The sequence below is a fragment of the Dendropsophus ebraccatus genome, chromosome 2 (genome assembly GCF_027789765.1).
Source record: "Dendropsophus ebraccatus isolate aDenEbr1 chromosome 2, aDenEbr1.pat, whole genome shotgun sequence".
NCBI lineage: Eukaryota > Metazoa > Chordata > Amphibia > Anura > Hylidae > Dendropsophus > Dendropsophus ebraccatus.
This window is the reverse complement of record NC_091455.1, coordinates 199460293-199481282: the sequence shown is the minus strand read 5'-3', so window position 1 is coordinate 199481282 and position 20990 is coordinate 199460293. Positions and strand designations below refer to the sequence as shown.

Sequence of the window (20990 nt, the reverse complement as noted above, 5' to 3'; positions counted from 1 at the left end):
CTATACGTAGTGTGAACATAGCCTAAATCATCAAATTGCTTCCTTCTATATTACTGACATATGACTATCTCATTTGCAATCGTGGAAACAATCAGCATTTCAGTAATATGCAGATTGGGGTCAAGGACGGGCATGTCCCAAACTCACAGGTGCTAGATTGTCCCCACAATCACCGCCCAATTTATTCCTACTAATCCTCTCCTTTATACCTTGTTGTGTTTGTAAAACAGTCGGGGTGTATATCCTTCATGTCCTTGTCCCATTCACTCCCTTCTGCAGGCATCCAGACTTGGCTTTGTAAAGTGGCCCCTGCCCATGTTTAATCTGCTTGTCAATACTTTTTATTGTGCATAAATTGGTGACGGGATCAAACGCCCTGACAAGAATGAAGCCGTCATTGACACCCTCTGTCGTCCAGAGCCGACCAGCCTAATGAATATGGTAATATCGGTTATCAATGCTGAGACCAAACCACTTCTCCGTCTCTGCGATTCACAACAAGTGCTGGCTGCTGCTACTCAATAAAACTCGAGGGTCTTATATTTAATTTTCATAGTCCCTAAGTGCCACCTAAGCAGTGTATTAGTTCACCATTGTAAACTCCCACGTGGATTATTTTTACGCTTTTTTTATTTGCTTAGAAAAGCATTTGTTTCCCTTTTCCATGCTCTAAAGCTTTCACACAAATGCAGGTGCCCGGATTAATAGGAAACCACGAAAGGTTCTCTGCTCTTTCAATCTGGAGTATTAAAGGAATTTCTCCTATTTATTATTACTTTGCCATGCCCCCCCCCCCTTACGACTTTTAATACATACAATTGAGAATCATTACAACAAACAAATCTGCCCTCCGCTCCCACCCTGTCTTGCATAGACAAACTCAGACCTCTAACGTTCCCACGTTGTGGCCATCCTATGCAGACAAAACGTTACCCGTACATCATACAGACTTATTGAAGTCAGGGTCTGAGTGTTTAAGGCCCTATTGCACGAAGCGAATATGGGCCATATTTGGATGATTATCGGCCAGTGCGAACGATAATTGCTTGATATAATAGAAGACAACGATCAGCCGACATGAACGATGTCGGCTGATCGTTGTCTGTCGTCTTTCAACATGTTGGCGCGTGTAATAGGGCCGACAGCGAGCGGGGAAAGAGGAGCAAGCAAGCTCTGACCTGACAGGTTAGCGCTAGCTTGTTCCAGGAGATCGCCCTGTGTAACAGGGGCTTTAGACTCACAAGAGCGAGCCAAAGAAGTCCATGCTTGGAATGTTCTCTTTCCTGACATGAAAGGACTCTGAGTGCAGGTCTACGGGGCTGTCCAGCTCTCATAGACACAGCCGGGAGAGGAGAACTCAATATTATCAATATTATCTCTTGGACATAACAAAAGTTTGGGTCCAAGTTGACAGGTAGTGAAGAGGATGCACACTATAGTGCCAGCTATCCCAGAAACTGACCAATGGTACATAGAAATGTAAGTCCAATATTCAGTGAGACTGTTCAAGCTTCATTGCATATCACAACTGTGATTTATTTACTCAGATATGCAATAAAGCTTAAATTATGGATCCTCTTGTACTTCCATCTCTATGTCCCTTGGACATGTCAAAGGTTTTTATAAGTGACAGATACACTCTAAATGAACTTATTCCCTAGGATAGGTGTGAGATTGTTGGGGTCTGACTGTTACTGCTACCCCAACCCCATTTCCCCAATAGAACCTCCAGGACAGGCCCAACTTGAATGGAGTGGCAAGTCGGGACAGGAGCCACTGTAGGAGCCGATGAAGGTAACCGTGTGTTGTAATTAGCTATGTCCACCAGCTCCATAGGCAATAGATCTGCTGCTCCAATAAGTACAAGGGTTTTGTGGGTGTACTGGGGTTTATTTAAATATAAATTCCTTTTTATAGGGATTTTCCTGGACTTTTTATTGATGACCTATCGAACAGAGTTGAATATGGGGTTTGACACTAATTCACCTGTTTGCCGCAGTGCCCTCATAAACGTAGAACACTGTACACAATCCTGCATAAAAGGTCACATCATGTTTAGGCTGTACATCACAACAGATGCTCAATTGCAACTCCAGCATGCTGGCGTCCGATCAGTCGGCATTTGAATAGCAGTGGTGGAAAAAGTTGGACGCAGCAGTTGGTCCAGTAAAACATGGATACAGCCATAGGCCATAGGCTGTTTCCATGTTTTCCAGGACCCCTTAGGACTGCGTCCAACTTCATCTATTTTATATTTTTAAACTCTAAAGTCTAGCAAATCACACTGCAAAATCTATACTTTTGGAAAATGGACCAAACATGGTCATTAGTAGACTACTCCAGGTCCTTTAAAGTGAATGGGCCTACTGCAGTATACGTTGACAAATGTTTTTTGCTAGTATGCCTGTCAGGACAGGGAGGTAGGGATGAGACACGACAGTGAGCCCTAGAGCTGAGCCCACCCACTGTCCCTACCTACTTGCCTCAAACGGCCCTAGGCAACCGCGGACAACCAACGAAGGCAGTCCCTGCACTGGTATAAGTGTAACACAGAACAGACAGACAAACAAACACAAAGGGAGAGTCAACAAGCAAAAGTCAAAAACAAACGGGCAACGCAGTACAAAATCAGGGAGCAATCGGATAGTCAAAGGTCAGGTGGGAGGTCAGGTAACAGGTCGAGGAGAGCAGAGCAATTAGGAACGGGGATCGCAGAAATAGACAGGGGGAGCTGGGATCAGAGTGTGAACCTTAATAGCCTGCAGAGAAGGACTGGCTCAGCTTTCTTTTATGAGGATCAAGAGCCCGGTCCGGATCCCCCTTGGACTGGCGCTCTGATCCTCAAGGTTCCGGACAGGCAGAGTAATATGTCAATCAAAAGACTTGCGCAGCTGCAGCAATCAAGTCTAGCAGAGCTCTGAGTTAACTCTTGCATTGCCGGAAGCTAAGAAGCAATCGGGTATGTCACACAAGAGTAAAAACAGGCCCAGTTCACACCAGGCTACTGCACGTTCCTGACAATGCCAATGTATACCCCTAACCTACATCCTGTACTTAGCCTAAGCTGTATTAAATATTACTAATATAAACTACTGTACATAGAACGGATTTTGCCTATTTGGAAAATACAGATGACGGGCTACTTGTCCCCTATGGGATGTTTACCTTGGGTCTAATATTGTAGCACCAGCTCCTCCTGGTAAGAGTGACTCCTCTGCTCTTATGTCACTACTGAGCAATAGACGGCTAATCCTGGCCCCCATCTCGGCGGTATACCGTCCACTTCATAGAGTACTTGAGATAGGATTTGTTTTACATTATTCCTGTTCCTGGAGTGATACATAAAATAAACAACAATCATAAAGAAACCTCTCCATTAACCATTCCACATCCCTGCACCATGCAGGCCTCACTTTGTTCTCTGTTTGCATTGTCGCACTGATTGGGTTCCTTATAAACACATAGAAAGGCCCGGACACCTGCAGCGAGCGCCGGGTCTATGTAAAGCTTTATATTTCTTTTTATCACAGCCTGTTTGCACACAGCTCCGAGGACTATGTCAGAGCAATAATAGCATTTCTGTGTTACAGGGCTGTGCGGTTTTATTTATTCAGCGCCAATAGGAGTAGCGGTGGAGTGGTGGTTAATATTACAGGTCTTTTATAGAGTATGGGAAGGATAGGAGAAGAGATGTTGGTTTATTTGATCATCAGACCGGGTTAGATGGTCAAGAGGAGCCTGGCTTGAGGAGAATAGAGCCACATGTATAATTACTAGAGATGAGCGGGCCGGACAAGATGTGGGAACCTGAACTATCGGCTTCTGTGGAATGGGTGGACACAGCCTGAGGACCACCTGGAAAACTGGGATACAGCCATAGGTTTTAGGCTGTATACCAGTTTTCCAGGTGGTCCTCAGGCTATACGAACCTGAACCTCGGCCGACTCGCTCATCTCTAATTATTACTGCTTACAGTAGTATAGACTCCACTAGTAAAAATTACCATTGTGTCTGGTATAAGACCACGTCATTGTAAGACACAATCAAAACCAGACAGGGGTCTTGTGTGTATCATGTGGTCAAACCCCATAAGAGTTGTGGAACCCTTACCTTATATCCGATAATTGTGTGACATATATTACTCTATTGATTGTACTAGAGGAGACTCAGCACTGTACACATGCATCTTCTTATATTCAGTATCAGTACTGATATACCTTTGAGTGTAGGAAGCTGGTCCATGGTGGCCAATCCCCACAACGAGTTAAAGGGGTACTCTGGCAAAAATGTATTTATTTTTTTTCCAAATCAACTAGAAAGTTATACTGATTTGTAATCTCCAGTCTTCCAGTACTTACCAGCTGCTGTACGCTCTGCAGGAAGTGGTGTATTCTTTCCAGTCTGACACAGTACAGGAACTGTCCAGAGCAGGAGAAGTTTTCTATAGGGATTTGCTACTGTTTTGGACATTTCCTGACACAGAGAGAGGTGACTTTATGACATGGAGAGAAAGGAGCTGCTGCACATCACACCTATGGCTGATACTAATGCCGCTAGGCTATGTTTAAAAACCAACGCCAGGATGTTGGTATATAATTTGATCTAACCATATTGCCCCATGTACCATGTCCGGTCTCCTGGTTCACATGGGTCCCTACACTAAATCCACACTGTGTCCGTCAGTGGTCGCCATCCCCGCAAAGCATGCACATGCAGGGAAGGGAGGCCCTGCAACCCCAATGTCACAGGACTAAACCCAAAGTGCCCCCCCAAAACCCAGCTGGCAGAGAAGGCTGGGCGGAGAAGGCTGCCCCCAAACAACACAAGTATGAATATGGTATTGCACTCACCATCACTGCTGCAGACAGAATGGGAAAGAAAGGAGGCACTGACCTGTGAGCACAGGTGTATCCTGCTAATTTGGGTCATGTGGGTCTTATGAAGGGGAGTGCCAGCTGCTCAGAAAAGGGAGAAAAATAAATTGTGACATGGAGAGAAAGGAGCTGCTGCACATCACACCTGTGGCGACTATGGTGACTTTGTACTCCGTGCTGCTTCCCTCCGGGTGCCTGGAATAGCTGGATCCAGTCCTGGGAAACTGGTAGAAGTTTCCCAGGACAGGATCCAGCTTTTCCAGGAGCGGAGCGTTATGAAGTTATAAAGGCAGCTGGCTGACAAGCTAATGGCCAACCCTACGAAGCACCTTATTTCGCTAGTACTGTAAATTTGCTCATCCCTATGTGTACATTACTTTGTGTATTATGACCAAACATTACATATGTAGTGCAGATCAAGAAAAGTATGTTACTCCACTGTGAATTCTCAAAAGAGGAGATTTATTAACCTAGTCACATCTTTTGTTTTTTCTTGTGGCAGTTTTTTTTTTTCATGTTATTCAATTATGATCAATAATCAATAACCAATAAAAAAAAGGTTTGAGATCAGTTCAGTATGACTCAATAGACGAAACAGTTATTGTCACATCACTTCATTATCCGTCATGTGAATAGTCTTCCCCTCTCTCCGGTCGGCTTCTTACCCCAGTGGGCCTTGTGGAATACCTTTGTCTTCACGTTATATAGACATCTTGACTACATCTGCAGCTCGGTCATTCATCTAAGCCGAGCAGTGTGAAAAGTGAAAGTGTCTCTAATCAGGACACTTGAAAGGAGGGTAAAGTGCTCTTGTAGCCCCACCACCTCATTGCCAACAGATGGACGGAGAAAGTCACAGAGAGCACAAATAAAGTCACAGACAATGGCAAAGTGTGAAAGGGGAGGATGCTACAAGGAAGATCTTAAAAGCCTTGGCCTCTTAGCTATTGTGTCCATGCTGCATTGTTCTTCCACAAGAACATATATCTTAATATACAGTGTGCATTGGTTTTAGGGAATGAAACATAGGACTATAAACTCTTATGTGTTTAATAGTGAAATACCAAGAAACCTCCAAACTGAGGGAAAGTTGGGGGAAGATGTTTTGCTACACTCCTATCCGCTCCTATTCTACACTCCTATTCTACACTCCTATCTGCTCCTATTCTACACTCCTATTCTACACTCCTATCTGCTCCTATTCTACACTCCTATTCTACACTCCTATCCGCTCCTATTCTACACTCCTATTCTACACTCCTATCCGCTCCTATTCTACACTCCTATCCGCTCCTATTCTACACCCCTATTCTACACTACTATCCGCTCCTATTCTACACTCCTATCCGCTCCTATTCTACACTACTATCCGCTCCTATTCTACACTACTATCCGCTCCTATTCTACACTCCTATCCGCTCCTATTCTATACTCCTATCCGCTCCTATTCTATACTCCTATGCGCTCCTATTCTATACTCCTATCCGCTCCTATTCTATACTCCTATCCGCTCCTATTCTACACTCCTATCCGCTCCTATTCTAAACTCCTATTCTACACTCCTATCCGCTCCTATTCTAAACTCCTATTCTACACTCCTAACCACTCCTATTCTACACTCCTATCCGCTCCTATTCTACACTCCTATCCGCTCCTATTCTACACTCCTATCCGCTCCTATTCTACACTCCTATCCGCTCCTATTCTACAGTCCTATTCTACACTCCTATCCGCTCCTATTCTACACTCCTATCCGCTCCTATTCTACACTCCTATCCGCTCCTATTCTACAGTCCTATTCTACACTCCTATTCGCTCCTATTCTGCACTCCTATCCGCTCCTATTCTACACTCCTATCCGCTCCTATTCTACACTCCTATCCGCTCCTATTCTACAGTCCTATTCTACACTCCTATTCGCTCCTATTCTACACTCCTATTCTACACTCCTATCCGCTCCTATTCTACAGTCCTATTCTACACTCCTATTCGCTCCTATTCTACACTCCTATCCGCTCCTATTCTATACTCCTATCCGCTCCTATTCTACACTCCTATCCGCTCCTATTCTACAGTCCTATTCTACACTCCTATTCGCTCCTATTCTACACTCCTATCCGCTCCTATTCTATACTCCTATCCGCTCCTATTCTACACTCCTATCCGCTCCTATTCTATACTCCTATCCGCTCCTATTCTATACTCCTATGCGCTCCTATTCTATACTCCTATCCGCTCCTATTCTATACTCCTATCCGCTCCTATTCTATACTCCTATCCGCTCCTATTCTACACTCCTATCCGCTCCTATTCTAAACTCCTATTCTACACTCCTATTCTACACTCCTATCCGCTCCTATTCTAAACTCCTATTCTACACTCCTAACCACTCCTATTCTACACTCCTATCCGCTCCGATTCTACACTCCTATCCGCTCCTATTCTACACTCCTATCCGCTCCTATTCTACACTCCTATCCGCTCCTATTCTACAGTCCTATTCTACACTCCTATTCGCTCCTATTCTACACTCCTATCCGCTCCTATTCTACACTCCTATTCTACACTCCTATTCGCTCCTATTCTACACTCCTAACCACTCCTATTCTACACTCCTATCCGCTCCTATTCTACACTCCTATCCGCTCCTATTCTACACTCCTATCCGCTCCTATTCTACAGTCCTATTCTACACTCCTATCCGCTCCTATTCTACACTCCTATCCGCTCCTATTCTACACTCCTATCCGCTCCTATTCTACAGTCCTATTCTACACTCCTATTCGCTCCTATTCTACACTCCTATTCTACACTCCTATCCGCTCCTATTCTACAGTCCTATTCTACACTCCTATTCGCTCCTATTCTACACTCCTATCCGCTCCTATTCTATACTCCTATCCGCTCCTATTCTACACTCCTATCCGCTCCTATTCTACAGTCCTATTCTACACTCCTATTCGCTCCTATTCTACACTCCTATCCGCTCCTATTCTATACTCCTATCCGCTCCTATTCTACACTCCTATCCGCTCCTATTCTATACTCCTATCCGCTCCTATTCTATACTCCTATGCGCTCCTATTCTATACTCCTATCCGCTCCTATTCTATACTCCTATCCGCTCCTATTCTATACTCCTATCCGCTCCTATTCTACACTCCTATCCGCTCCTATTCTAAACTCCTATTCTACACTCCTATTCTACACTCCTATCCGCTCCTATTCTACACTCCTAACCACTCCTATTCTACACTCCTATCCGCTCCGATTCTACACTCCTATCCGCTCCTATTCTACACTCCTATTCTACACTCCTATCCGCTCCTATTCTACACTCCTATCCGCTCCTATTCTACACTCCTATCCGCTCCTATTCTACAGTCCTATTCTACACTCCTATTCGCTCCTATTCTACACTCCTATCCGCTCCTATTCTACACTCCTATCCGCTCCTATTCTACACTTCTATCCACTCCTATTCTACAGTCCTATTCTACACTCCTATTCGCTCCTATTCTACACTCCTATTCTACACTCCTATCCACTCCTATTCTACACTCCTATCCGCTCCTATTCTACACTCCTATCCGCTCCTATTGTACACTCCTATCCGCTCCTATTGTACACTCCTATCCGCTCCTATTGTACACTCCTATCCGCTCCTATTGTACACTCCTTTCTGCTCCTATTCTACACTCCTTTCTGCTTCTATTCTACACTCCTTTCTGCTTCTATTCTACACTCCTATCCGCTCCTATTCTACACTCCTATTCTACACTCCTATCCGCTCCTATTCTACACTCCTATCCACTTCTATTCTACACTCCTATCTGCTCCTATTCTACACTCCTACCCGCTACTATTCTATACTCCTATCCGCTCCTATTCTCCTATCCGCTCCTATTCTCCTATCCGCTCCTATACTCCTATCCGCTCCTATTCTACACTCCTATCCGCTCCTATTCTATACTGCTATCCACTCTCATTCTACACTCCTATCCGCTCCTATTCTACACTCCTATCTGCTCCTATTCTATACTCCTGTCCACTCTTATTCTACACTCCTATCCGCTCCTATTCTATACTCCTATCCACTCCTATTCTATACTCCTATCCGCTCCTATTCTACACTCCTATTCTATACTTCTATCCGCTCCTATTCTACACTCCTATTCTATACTCCTATCCACTCCTATTCTATACTCCTATCCGCTGCTATTCTTTACTCCTATCCGCTCCTATTCTCCTATCCGCTCCTATTCTATACTCCTATCCACTCCTATTCTATACTCCTATCCACTCCTATTCTATACTCCTATCCGCTCCTATTCTATACTCCTATCCGCTCCTATTCTATACTCCTATCCGCTCCTATTCTATACTCCTATCCGCTCCTATTCTATACTCCTATCCACTCCTATTCTATACTCCTATCCGCTCCTATTCTACACTCCTATTCTATACTCCTATTCTACACTCCTATCCGCTCCTATTCTACACCCCTATTCTACACTCCTATCCGCTCCTATTCTACACTCCTATTCTACACTCCTATTCGCTCCTATTCTACACTCCTATTCTACACTCCTATCCACTCCTATTTTACATTCCTATCCATTCCTATTCTACACTCCTATCCGCTCCTATTCTACACTCCCATCCAGAAATCTCTTAGAGGGGCAGTACATATGGCCTCTCCTAGTATACAGGTGGCCATGAATGCACCTGTACATTGGCTGATTGAATCAATGATCAATACACAAAATATGTTTCATGATGAATTTGAACAAATTTTTGGGTGTAGTTACAGTTTTTTGACACTGTTAGTTTTCGTTCATTATTGTTTGAACCGCAGTGTGCAGCAATTCCAGTCTGTGCATGGGCCATGTGCTATGGCCGAGAATTCAGAACTCACTGCATCAAGCTCTGAAAGAGTTTAAATCTTCTTGCTATTGTACTGACACAGCTGAGTTAGTGTACTAACACAGCTGGGTCAGTACAGTAGCTCAAAGATTCCAACTGTTTTGAGCTTCCGGCATCATAATGACTGATGATGTCGGGAGTTCTCTAGAGATGAGCGAACCAGGTTCGGGTTCGAGTCGATCCGAACCCGAACGTTCGGCGTTTGATTAGCTGGGGCTGCTGAACTTGGATAAAGCTCTAAGGTTGTCTGGAAAACATGGATACAGCCAATGACTATATCCATGATTTCCACATAGCCTTAGGGCTTTTTGCAAGTTCAGCAGCCACCGCTAATCAAATGCCGAAAGTTCGGGTTCGGATCGAGCATACACTTTATACTAAAGCCAGCTGAATTCCCTATGGATGGGAGCCTCCCGGGTCTCTGCTGACAGATGATAATGGTGGAAATAGGGTCAGCATAATGGATTTTCACTGCTCGACCAATTTTTTTGTTGTCTGCCACCAAAGCTGTCTAGCCGTAGCTTACCCCCATATACAGGAAGAACAGGAGAGATAACTATTGACCCAATGACCATTTGTCCAACAGTTAAAGGAAATGTGTCACCTAAATTTTTTTTTTACTGATTAGAGTCAGATACTAAAACTTCTTTTATTCTAATCTGTTTTCTATTTCCTGCCCTTAATTTTTTTTGTTCACTTTTTGTACATTGTTATGGTGGCGGCCATATTGCCTGAGCTGTTCACAGCACTTAGTGACATGCTTTACAGCAAGACTCATGAACATAGACAACAACAGACAGACTCTGCCCCCTTGAGATGAATGTGAGATATTACTGAGCACACTCTGTGACCTTTGAAGAGGTCATTCCACAGGGAGCTTCTATTGTCTTCTCTATCTACTGGTGTCACATGACGCTGCAATACTGTTCAGATCACTTTACAACAGCCTCCTCTTATCACCACAGACACAAGAGGAAGTCTCAGTTGAGTTTTAGGGTCCTATTACACTGAGCGATTTTTAATGATTAGCGACTAACAATAAACTATCGCAAACCAGATTGTTTATCGTTAACCTGAAATCGTTCACCATATTACACAGAACGATAATCGTTGGATACGATTGTCACTATGATCGTTATTGCGATCGTTACTAAGATCGTTTACTCCTTCTGATCCCAGCAAAACAATGAACAATGTGCAATTACACTAAACGATTAGTGAACAAATGCGGAACTTAGCAAACCAATGTGGAATTACAGCGAACGATTAACGATAATTTTAGGTTCAGATCTAAATCAACGATCAACGACATACAAGCGATTTTTTGATCGTTGCCTGCAATTACACTCAACGAGTATCGTTGAAATTTGAACGATTTAATGATTTTTCGCACAATAATCGTCCCGTGTAATAGGGCCCTTAGCCCCATTGGTGAGAATGAAAACTGCAAGATCACAAGATTTTTTTTTTATAATATAGATAGAAAAATGGAAAATTAAGAAAAATGTCACCAAATATTCTTAAAAATATGTTAAACATAAGTCATTTTCTGATGACGCATTCCCTTTTTATAAAGGTGTATAGGACACAAGGGCTTGCAGCTAGAAATCATGTAGTCATAATTTCTAGCACAGATAAGAAAACCCTATAGAATATTGTGTCCTCATGATAACACTGAGCTATGGGATTACACTTACAGGAAGTGTTGTCATGAGGGCACAGACACAAAACACTGACGTCTCCCAAACACATTAGAGAAAAGTCGGCTGAACATGATGATCTTGCAGGACTGGCCATGTATTTTATGTGTATGGGGACTCCACATGATGATGATGTTGAATATCAATTCACTATTCCCTTCTTCTGAACACACCATACATGTGGGAGAAACAGCTGTCGGCTGAGCCCGCATTCGTTGTATGGGCCCAGTCACTTATAACAATGTTGTTGTGTAGGACAGTCCCTGCAGTGCCATCTGACTACTGGGGATGGGCTTTGGGCCCCAGTCTTTCTATATATTGTTAGACTTATGTCTCTGGTATATAGAACTCATAGTAGTCAGCAGCGACTAATAGAAGAAGCCCTGAATTCTTAAAGGAGACAACAGAGCTGTATTTGTGCCTGTCAGCCATATAGACAAGTGTCTGAATGAGGAACCTGACAGCAGCTGACAGCAGAGGTGACAGCTCGGTGCAGAAAAGACAGGGTCACTAAGGACGGCCTCAAAAGAGTTGAAAGTTCAGCCCAGGCAGATTACACGTCCTATATCCAATGCAAATCCAAGAAACTTCTTTGTCCTCACTCTTTGATGTGTTATTTTGCTTCAACACAACACTGGGATTACTATGTATCCTTGTGTTACAATACTCGAACAATAACTATTGTTTATGTTTTTTTTCTTGTTATTGGAATAAATGTATTTTGTATGTAGATTTGCAAACTTTTAGTATATATATTTGTTGCAGCAAGCACAAGTACAAAGGGAGAATGAAGAAAAAGCGCTGCGAGAGATCCAAAGGCAAAAAGAGGAATTAATGGCTGGAGAAGAACAGCTGAGGAGCATGATGGAGAAGATGGAGAGAATGAAGACGCCAAAGGTGGATGTAAATGTGCGTAGTCTTCACATTATAGTTATCGGTAACATCACTAGAACATATAGTTAATATTCAGGAGGAATGATCCCTATGTATCATGCTCTCGATCCTTACTTCTGCTTGTTTTGCAGGTTACAGGTGGGTTTTGTGTCTAACCAGTGACTTTTTCTTCCATGCTATTTTATACATGCATTTTTATCATTTTTTTCATTTTGTTTTATTATGGAAGTCAATGGAAAAACAGATCAAAATAGATGCACACAAATACATCTGTTTTTTTTATCTGTTTTTTTTTTCTTTTGCACAAAACAGATTAAAAAAACAGACTGAAAACAATGCAGTGTGAACCCAGCCTTACAAATACAGTATTTTCCTGCGTATTAGACTACTTTTTAAGCCAGGGAAATCTTCTCAAAAGTCAAGGGTCGTAAAAAAATTTTTATTTGGAAACTGGAGAGAAAGAAACGGCTGCACATCCCATCTATGGCTGATACTAATGCCGCTTGGCCTATATTAAAAATCAACACCAGAGTGTCTGTATATGATTTGATCAAGCCATTTTTATTTGTTGTGCGTTGGTAGTCTTAGACTATGTTCCCACTCTGTAAGACACCGGCATTTCAGTGACCCGGCCGGTGTCAGAAAAGATCATCCTAGCCGGTGCTGCAGTACCGGCCGCATGATCTTTACTTCCGCCGAATTGGGATGCGGGCGCATCCATGTGCGCCCGCATCTGAATTCCCCGCTGCTCACAATGGAGCGTGCTGCCGGAGCCGCACGCTCCATTGTGTGCATTGACAGGGTTCTCTGAGGCTGCTATTCAACTGACATGTCAGTTTCTTGCGGCGCCGCTAGGGATCCCAGACGGAGTGTATACTATATGTATACACTCCAGCCGGGATTCCTTAGAAGGCAGTGCTAACTAAGTTCCATAGTAATCATGGCCGTTGTTACAATGGCCGTGATTATTACTAAACTCACGCAGTGGGTATATCCCAAACGCTATATTTTAACTGGAAAAGTTGGGGGTCGTCTTATATGCTCAGTCATCTTATACGCTGGAAAATACGGTAATTTGTTTTGGATTCACAATGCATTTTATGAAAAAATGAAGAGTGTCATTAAGTACAGTTGGTACCGCAAAAAAAAGTCACATGACTCTGTAGATGAAAAAATGTTGAGAAGGAAAAAAAAACGTATGGTTTTATTTATTTATTTTTTTTCAATAAGAAAAAAGAAGGGTTTTTTTTGTTCTGTATTTACTTTATCCACGGAGTACACCAGGAGCAGCGATGTCTATATCATACCTCACTACCCAAGTGAATATGGCTAATATCATACTACAGTCATGACGCCAAATATATTTCTAGATTGACTACTACATTGGAAAAAGTAAATACAGAACCACAATTAAAAACCAGAGGGTTTGAAAGCGTCATCGTTTTAAAAGATGAAATAAAAGAAAGATTTTTAAAGGAGCTGAAGAGTTCTCCTGTGTTTTCTGATATATTTACTATCCCCAGAATTCAGGGTTTGGTTTTTTCTTCTGTGCTCCATCATTGCATCTTGAATTAAATCTATTGAAGGGTGCTGACTACAGTGTTTGCCTATATACAAGTTTTTTTTCAGTTTTTTTTCTACTGTTTTGAACAGTTACTGTAACTTTTTTTTACCCTTTTTTTACTCTTACTAGTCCCATTGACAATATTTGTTTTTATTTTATCAGATGATGAATGCAGACAAAGAACGGCTGGAGGCACAGATTAGAAAGCTTCTGAGTGTGAAGGAGGAGGATGCAAAGACCATAGAAAGGTACAGCGGCTATGCTATACACACAATACTGTACATCAGCTATCTGATGAATAGAGATCATGCAGAACCCTATTCGCTGATTCAAAGAAGCCATCTCTGATTCCTTTTCCCATAGACAGAGAGGTGACTACTAGAAACGAGCAAAACTCAAGCATGCTCAAGTCCAATTGTTCGGCATTTGATAACAGGTGGCTGAAGAAGTTGGATGCCGCCGTATGGGGTCCTGAAAAACATGGATACAGCCATAGGCCATAGGATGGATACATGTTTTCCTGGACTCCCTAGGGCTGCATCCAACTTCTTCACCAAATGCTGAACGATCGGACTCAAGTTGCGCTCATCTCTATTGACAACACCCGCACAGTCATATTAGCATAGTATTGGCCATTGAATCTCTTTGCAGCCTGGAATTAAAAGAATGTTGAATTAATTTTTTTCTGTGATTTTTAGACTACAAAAGGAACTTGAGAGACTGAATAAGACATGGGAAAAGAAGTTTGATATTCTTAAACAAAGGTATGCGTTGTCCTCATGTTGTTATATGATAGATAGATAGATAGATAGATAGATAGATAGATAGATAGATAGATAGACATACAAACGGATTGTGAGTAGCACTGCTTTGAATGAGACTGTAATGGGTGCCAGCCAGAGGGTCCAGACCACGGAGCCAATTCCAGCAGCACTCCAAGAGGTAACTTCAAACATGTAAGGATTTATTCCATAAGTGAAGTACAAAGTACAGCACAGCAATCGCTTATTGATTGCTGTGCTGCACTTTGTAGTTCACTTATGAAATAAATCCTTACACATTTGAAGTTACCTCTGGGAGTGCTGCTGGAATCTTTGCTTTAGATAGATAGATAGATAGATAGATAGATAGATAGATAGGAGATAGATAGATAGATAGATAGATAGATAGATAGATAGATAGATAGATAGGAGATAGATAGATAGATAGATAGATAGATAGATATATAGATAGATAGATAGATAGATAGATAGATAGATAGATAGATAGAGAAAAAATGGGTAACTGCACTCCAGTAGTGAACAAAATTTAGGTGATTTATTTCAGCTCATAGGAACAAAAATAGCAATGTTTCAGTGCCACAAAAAGCATTGTTATATAGCATCTCAATAGCTTGAGATCGGTGCTTGTTGTGGCACTGAAACGTTGCTATTTTTGTTCCTATGAGCTAAAATAAATCACCTGACTTTTGTTCACTACTGGAGTGCCGTTACCCATTTTTTTGGACTTCTAAATACCGCACTTGGAATCCGCAGTGCTAGGGTGGCACCTATTCACCTAAACTCTAGCCTGAGTGCCGTGGATTTTTTCATTTTATATATATATATATATATATATATATGGAGATCAAATTGTGATAGTTAGAAGATGAGGTCAGAGCGTCTTTTAAACAGCAGGTCCTATGGTGGGTTCCTAACTTGCAGCGGTTAGTACCTATCCAAAAGTGCTGCAATGAAGGTCAATTGGAGAACCTTCAAACGGGTTGTAGGTGGCCAAGGATCATTGATTCTATGCATAGGAAAGGGTAGTCCATCTGGGCTGAGTGCACAGAAACACCAAAAAGTAAGATCAGAAAGTTCCTGCTGTCTATGATAGATCACGGTACCAGATTACACAGAGCATGGCAGCTCAATGTGTATGGGGCTTTGCAGCCACAGAGCCCTCAGGGTGCCCGTGATGATCCCTGTTCACCTCTAAGCGTTCTCAATGGAAACATGAGCATCAAGACTGGTCTATAATTTTTGTTTTCTATAAAACTTTGTGTGTGAAGCCAAAGCAACCAATCAGAGATTTTGTTGTTATTGCCTAACCTAAAATAGACGGTAAACCTCTGGCAGGTCCCAGTATTGGAGCGTCTCGTATCTCCATGTAAAGTTAATTAATAACCGTCTCAGCTATTTTTATAATTTTCCAATGTCAGTATATATAAGTGTAACGTGTAGATTATCTTACAACCCGCACACAGGCCTCACAATATTTTTCATCTTGTATAAAGTCATAGGGTAGCCTGTAATGTGCTTCTTGTTCAAGTATTTTATTGATTTTAAGGTAGCATGTACAAACATACATATCAAAATAGGTGACACAAAAGTCACAGGGAAACTTAACAATCCACAAACAGACAAATAAACAAAGAAACATTATGAACCGAATCAGTTCAGGTGTAACCATACATTCAGTAACATATCAACTTAATAGATCACACTGAATTAAATAAGAATGTGGTAATATTAGAAGTGGAGCATGAATAAAGAAAGGCTGAGTATACTTAGTAAACGATTATGTGGCTAGATCATTATGTACTACATTAAGGGGTGGATAGGCCTTGAAACCGCAACCAATGTCCCCATCTCAGCGAGAAGGAGGAATTATTGGGGTTACTCCTCTTCTCCACCATATGTTCCATGATGCAGTTGTGCTGGACCGTTTGCATAATTTCCGGTATGGTGGGAAGGAGCACCGATTTCCAATTTTGAGCGATCTTCGTTGTAATGTGCTTCTTATTTGTATATTATTTATAGGTAAAAGCAGGAGACCGGTCAGTGATATTATGGCAATATGTCAAAATCTACTTGGTATTGTTTTTTGTTAATATTTCACTTTATATACTTAACTAGGTACTCCAGGAGGTACTGGAGGTACTCCAGCAAAAAAATAAAAAATAATAATAATAACTGGTGTCTGAAAGTTAAACAGATTTGTAAATCATTGCCAATTAAAAATCTCCAGTCTTCCATTATTTATTAGCTGCTTTATGACCTGCAGGAAGTGGTGTATTATTTCCAGTCTGACACAGCGCTCTCTGCTGCCACCTCTGTCCATGTCAGGAACTGTCCAGAACAACAGCAAATCCCCATAGAAAACCTCTCTTTCTCTGGACAGATCCTGACCTGGACAGAGGTGGCAGCAGAGAGCACTGTGTCAGACTGGAAAGAATACACCGCTTCCTGCAGGACCTCTACCAGTCAGAAGAACAAGGTGTAAGAAGCATGCATCCAGTATCTCCATTATAAGTCTAAGGGACCGCTGGATGACAAGTACTATTTAAACGTGGGTTAAAGCATAACTAAGACATGATCTCGGGTTCAGCCCTTGTTAAAGATGGCTGAACCCACCAACTGTGGCAGGATTAGGGGTCATCTATGGGGATCGGGCACTTGGATTTCACTATTTATTCTCAGTGGTGATAAGTTGCCATAGGAGTCTTGCCGCAGCTATTACACGGCCCGATATTGAGGAGGAAGCGAGGGCCAACCTGCCAGGTCAGCGCTGTCTTCCTCCTTGTTTCCCGCTCTCTGTCTGTGCTATTACATGCACAGACATCATGTCTGGGGGGGGATTGGCTGCTGTGGGCAGGATTATTCACTAAATAACACACATTACAAAGTTATACAACTTTGTAATGTATGTTATGTTAGTGAATGGCCCCCTTCCCCTTGTTTCCCCCCACCCATGCTAGACCCGCACAGTTATGCTCAGCCAATCGCGGCTGAGCAGCTGATGACGCAGCAGAGGGCGGCCGGCACAAGGGACGGTCGGAGTTGTTCGGCCGGCCGAAGATGACATCATTGTCACAAGATGGCAGACGGGGGTCGACACGGATCAGGTGAGTATAGAGCACTACACTTCCGGGTCTAGCGTGGGTGGGGGGAAACACGGGGAAGGGGGCCATTCACTAACATAACATACATTACAAAGTTGTATAACTTTGTAATGTGTGTTATTTAGTGAATAATCCTGCCCACAGCAGCCAATCCCCCCCAGACATGATGTCTGTGCATGTAATAGCACAGACAGAGAGCGGGGAACAAGGAGGAAGACAGCGCTGACCTGGCAGGTTGGCCCTCGCTTCCTCCTCAATATCGGGCCGTGTAATAGCTGCGGCAAGACTCCTATGGCAACTTATCACCACTGAGAATAAATAGTGTTATTTAATGAATAATTGCTTACCGCCGCACTACCCCTTTAATAACAGCTCAGGCAAAATGTCCGCCCCCATAGCAATGTACAAAAAGGGAAATAAAAGAAATTACAGTCAGAAAATAGAAACAGATCAGAATAAAAAAACAATTTTTTTGTATCTGACTCTAATCAGTAAAATAAAAATTAGGTGACATACTCCCTTTAAGAACACCTGCGCGTTCAGCAGATCCAAGAGTGCACTTATGTCAGGTTTGGCAGACAGCTGTCTGAAGTGAATGGTCAGCTTTATAGAACTTTGTAGATACATCCAGAGAGCAGAGGACTCTCTTATGTTCCTCCAGTTGTCATCTCTCTCACTAATGACTTTTATAAAACTCTATGAACTCTGTGAATTCCTATGTAAATCTATTAGGGGGAGATTTATCAAACAGGGTGTAAAGTGAAACTGGCTCAGTTGCCCCTAGCAACCAACCAGATTCCACTTCTCATTCCTCACAGACTCTTTGGAAAATGAAAGGTGGAATCTGATTGGTTGCTAGGGGCAACTGAGCCAGTTTCACTTTACACCATGTTTGATAAATCTCCCGCTATGTATCTCTATATAAGACTAACCTGAGCGACATATCTGAGAAAACCCCATCTGTGACCGCTCATAACTATAAGAAGGAGCCCCCCGGTGTTATTACTGTCGCTCTATCACTCCGACCTGCTCCTCAGATTAGTCCAGCAATGATTGACTAATGGTAATAGAGGGGCTGTCTGGATGGGACGTTCCCTCCTTGTGCTATGGCATCAGCCGTCAGGACGAGATAAGTCCGACAGCTTTATGATTTGTGGTGCGTGTGATAAGCCGGAGGATACCTGTTCTCCTTTATCTCCCTCCTGTTTCATAAGCTCCCGATTTGCCTGTTTGCGCTTTGAGTCATATTTTCCCTTTCACTATCTTTTCCTTTATTAAACATTGTTCAACTGTGTCAACTCCAAGATGCCGTGTCTGCAATATCACATGTGCTTTTTCTTCATCTGATTTGTGGTGTACCCTTCTTTATGCTATTGCCAACCTTTACGGAAAGTTAAAGGGGTTGACCAGCAAAAATCGTTTACTTTCAAATCAACTGATATCAGTAAGTTATATAGATTTGTGATTTACTTCTATTAAAAAATCTCAAGTCTTCCCATACTTTTTAGCTGCTGTATGTCCTGCAGGAAGTGGTTTTTTTTTTCAGTCTGTCTCTGTTTTCTATAAATCCCCATAGAAATCCTCTACTGCTCTGCAGGGCTGTATTAACAGCTGCTGCTGCCCTAGGCACTAAACCTGAAGACACCCCATCTTGGGGAGCGTGGGGCCACATGCATTTCTCTACATCTAGAAACATTTTCTGAATCGCATTTTATGGTTTTTAACTGCTTAAAACATAAATTTCCACATTTAAGGGGTTATCCAGTGCAACAAAAACATGGCCACTTTTCCCCCTACTGTTGTCTCCAGTTCAGGTGTGGTTTGCAATTAAGCTCCATTTACTTCAATGGAACTGAATTTCAAAACCCCACCCAAACTGGAGACAACAGTAGGGGGAAAGTGGCCATGTTTTTGTAGCACTGGATAACCACTTTAAGTCAATGATTAGAGCCGTCTGCATATTGTCTGAAGGAATTCTCACCACAGGGTTGGGAGATAGGTAATAGCTTCAGGCATCACAGTCATACGAAACCTGACCATACCTCCCCCCTACCCCCATCAAAAAGACACCAGATTTACTGGCAAGTGTGAACAGGAGGTGGGAGACTAAAATAAGGTGCTGCCCTAGGCAGTGGACCACGGGTGCCTAGTGGTAAATACGGCCCTGCTGCTCTGGACAGTTCCTGTCTCGGCCATGGAGATGCCATAGTACAGTGTAGGACTGCCCCAAACATGAGGCCACCGTAACGTGGTGGGCTGGTTTACACCCTTTTCAAGTGGTAACCAAGAGCCTCATTATTTTTATGGAAGTTTTTTTGGGCAGTTGGGAGGGCTGCTTTTTATTTTCATGTCTGTAGTGGGTCTGTATCTTGCCATTGCGGTGAGCTGTTGCATTTTTCTGTGTTTTTGTGTGTTTGCAACTTCAGCCATAGTAACGTGCTCCTGCCTAGTGTGAATGGTGTTCTAGGAGAGCTGACCAAATTTGTCTTTTTTTTCTGTCGACCAGAGATGTCAGCAGAGAGCACTGTGTCAGACTGGAAAAAAAAACACTTCCTGCAGGACATACAGCAGCTAATAAGTATGGGAAGATTTATGATTTTTTTAATTAAAGTAAATTACAAATCTATATAACTTTCTGACACCAGTTGATTTGAAAGAAATCTATTCTATTCTATTAAAGTAACACCACTTCTGTCCATGTCAGGAACTGTCCAGAGCAGTAGCAAATCCACACAGAAAACCTCTCCTGCTCTCCAGACTGGAAAGAATACCACTTCCTGCAGGACATCCAACAGCTAATAAGTACTGGAAGACTTTTTAATAGATATAGATATATAATTGCAAATCTCTGGCACTTTCTGGCATCAGTTGATTTGAAAGAGGATTTTTATTTGCTGGAGTGCCTCTTTATATACTCACCATTTTTTCACCATTTGTTGATGAAAAAAACATAGTGTGAACCCTACCTTTGTGTTTTTTTTTTTTTTTTTATATATTGTCTTGAACACCTTTAAAAAATATGTCCGAAAACCATATTGACAGGGAAAATGAACAAAAACCTGACAATTTGAGGGGAACAAATTAGTAAATCAGCCCTCTTGTCCGTGACCAGGCCGGTCTCAGAAAAGATCATCTTGTCCGGTACTGCA

General features: G+C 42.4%; 1 protein-coding gene across 3 annotated transcripts in view; it reads left to right on the top strand.

Moving 5' to 3' along the window:
* The window catches only part of C2H10orf67 (chromosome 2 C10orf67 homolog), a 134611-nt gene that overhangs the window by 97717 nt on the left and 15904 nt on the right, over positions 1 to 20990 (top strand). For all 3 annotated transcript variants that reach the window (XM_069960539.1, XM_069960538.1, XM_069960537.1), the window contains 3 exons: positions 12266 to 12409; positions 14121 to 14206; positions 14657 to 14722. In XM_069960539.1, coding sequence (XP_069816640.1) covers positions 12266 to 12409; positions 14121 to 14206; positions 14657 to 14722 — 296 coding nt within the window. The remainder of the gene's footprint in view (positions 1 to 12265; positions 12410 to 14120; positions 14207 to 14656; positions 14723 to 20990) is intronic.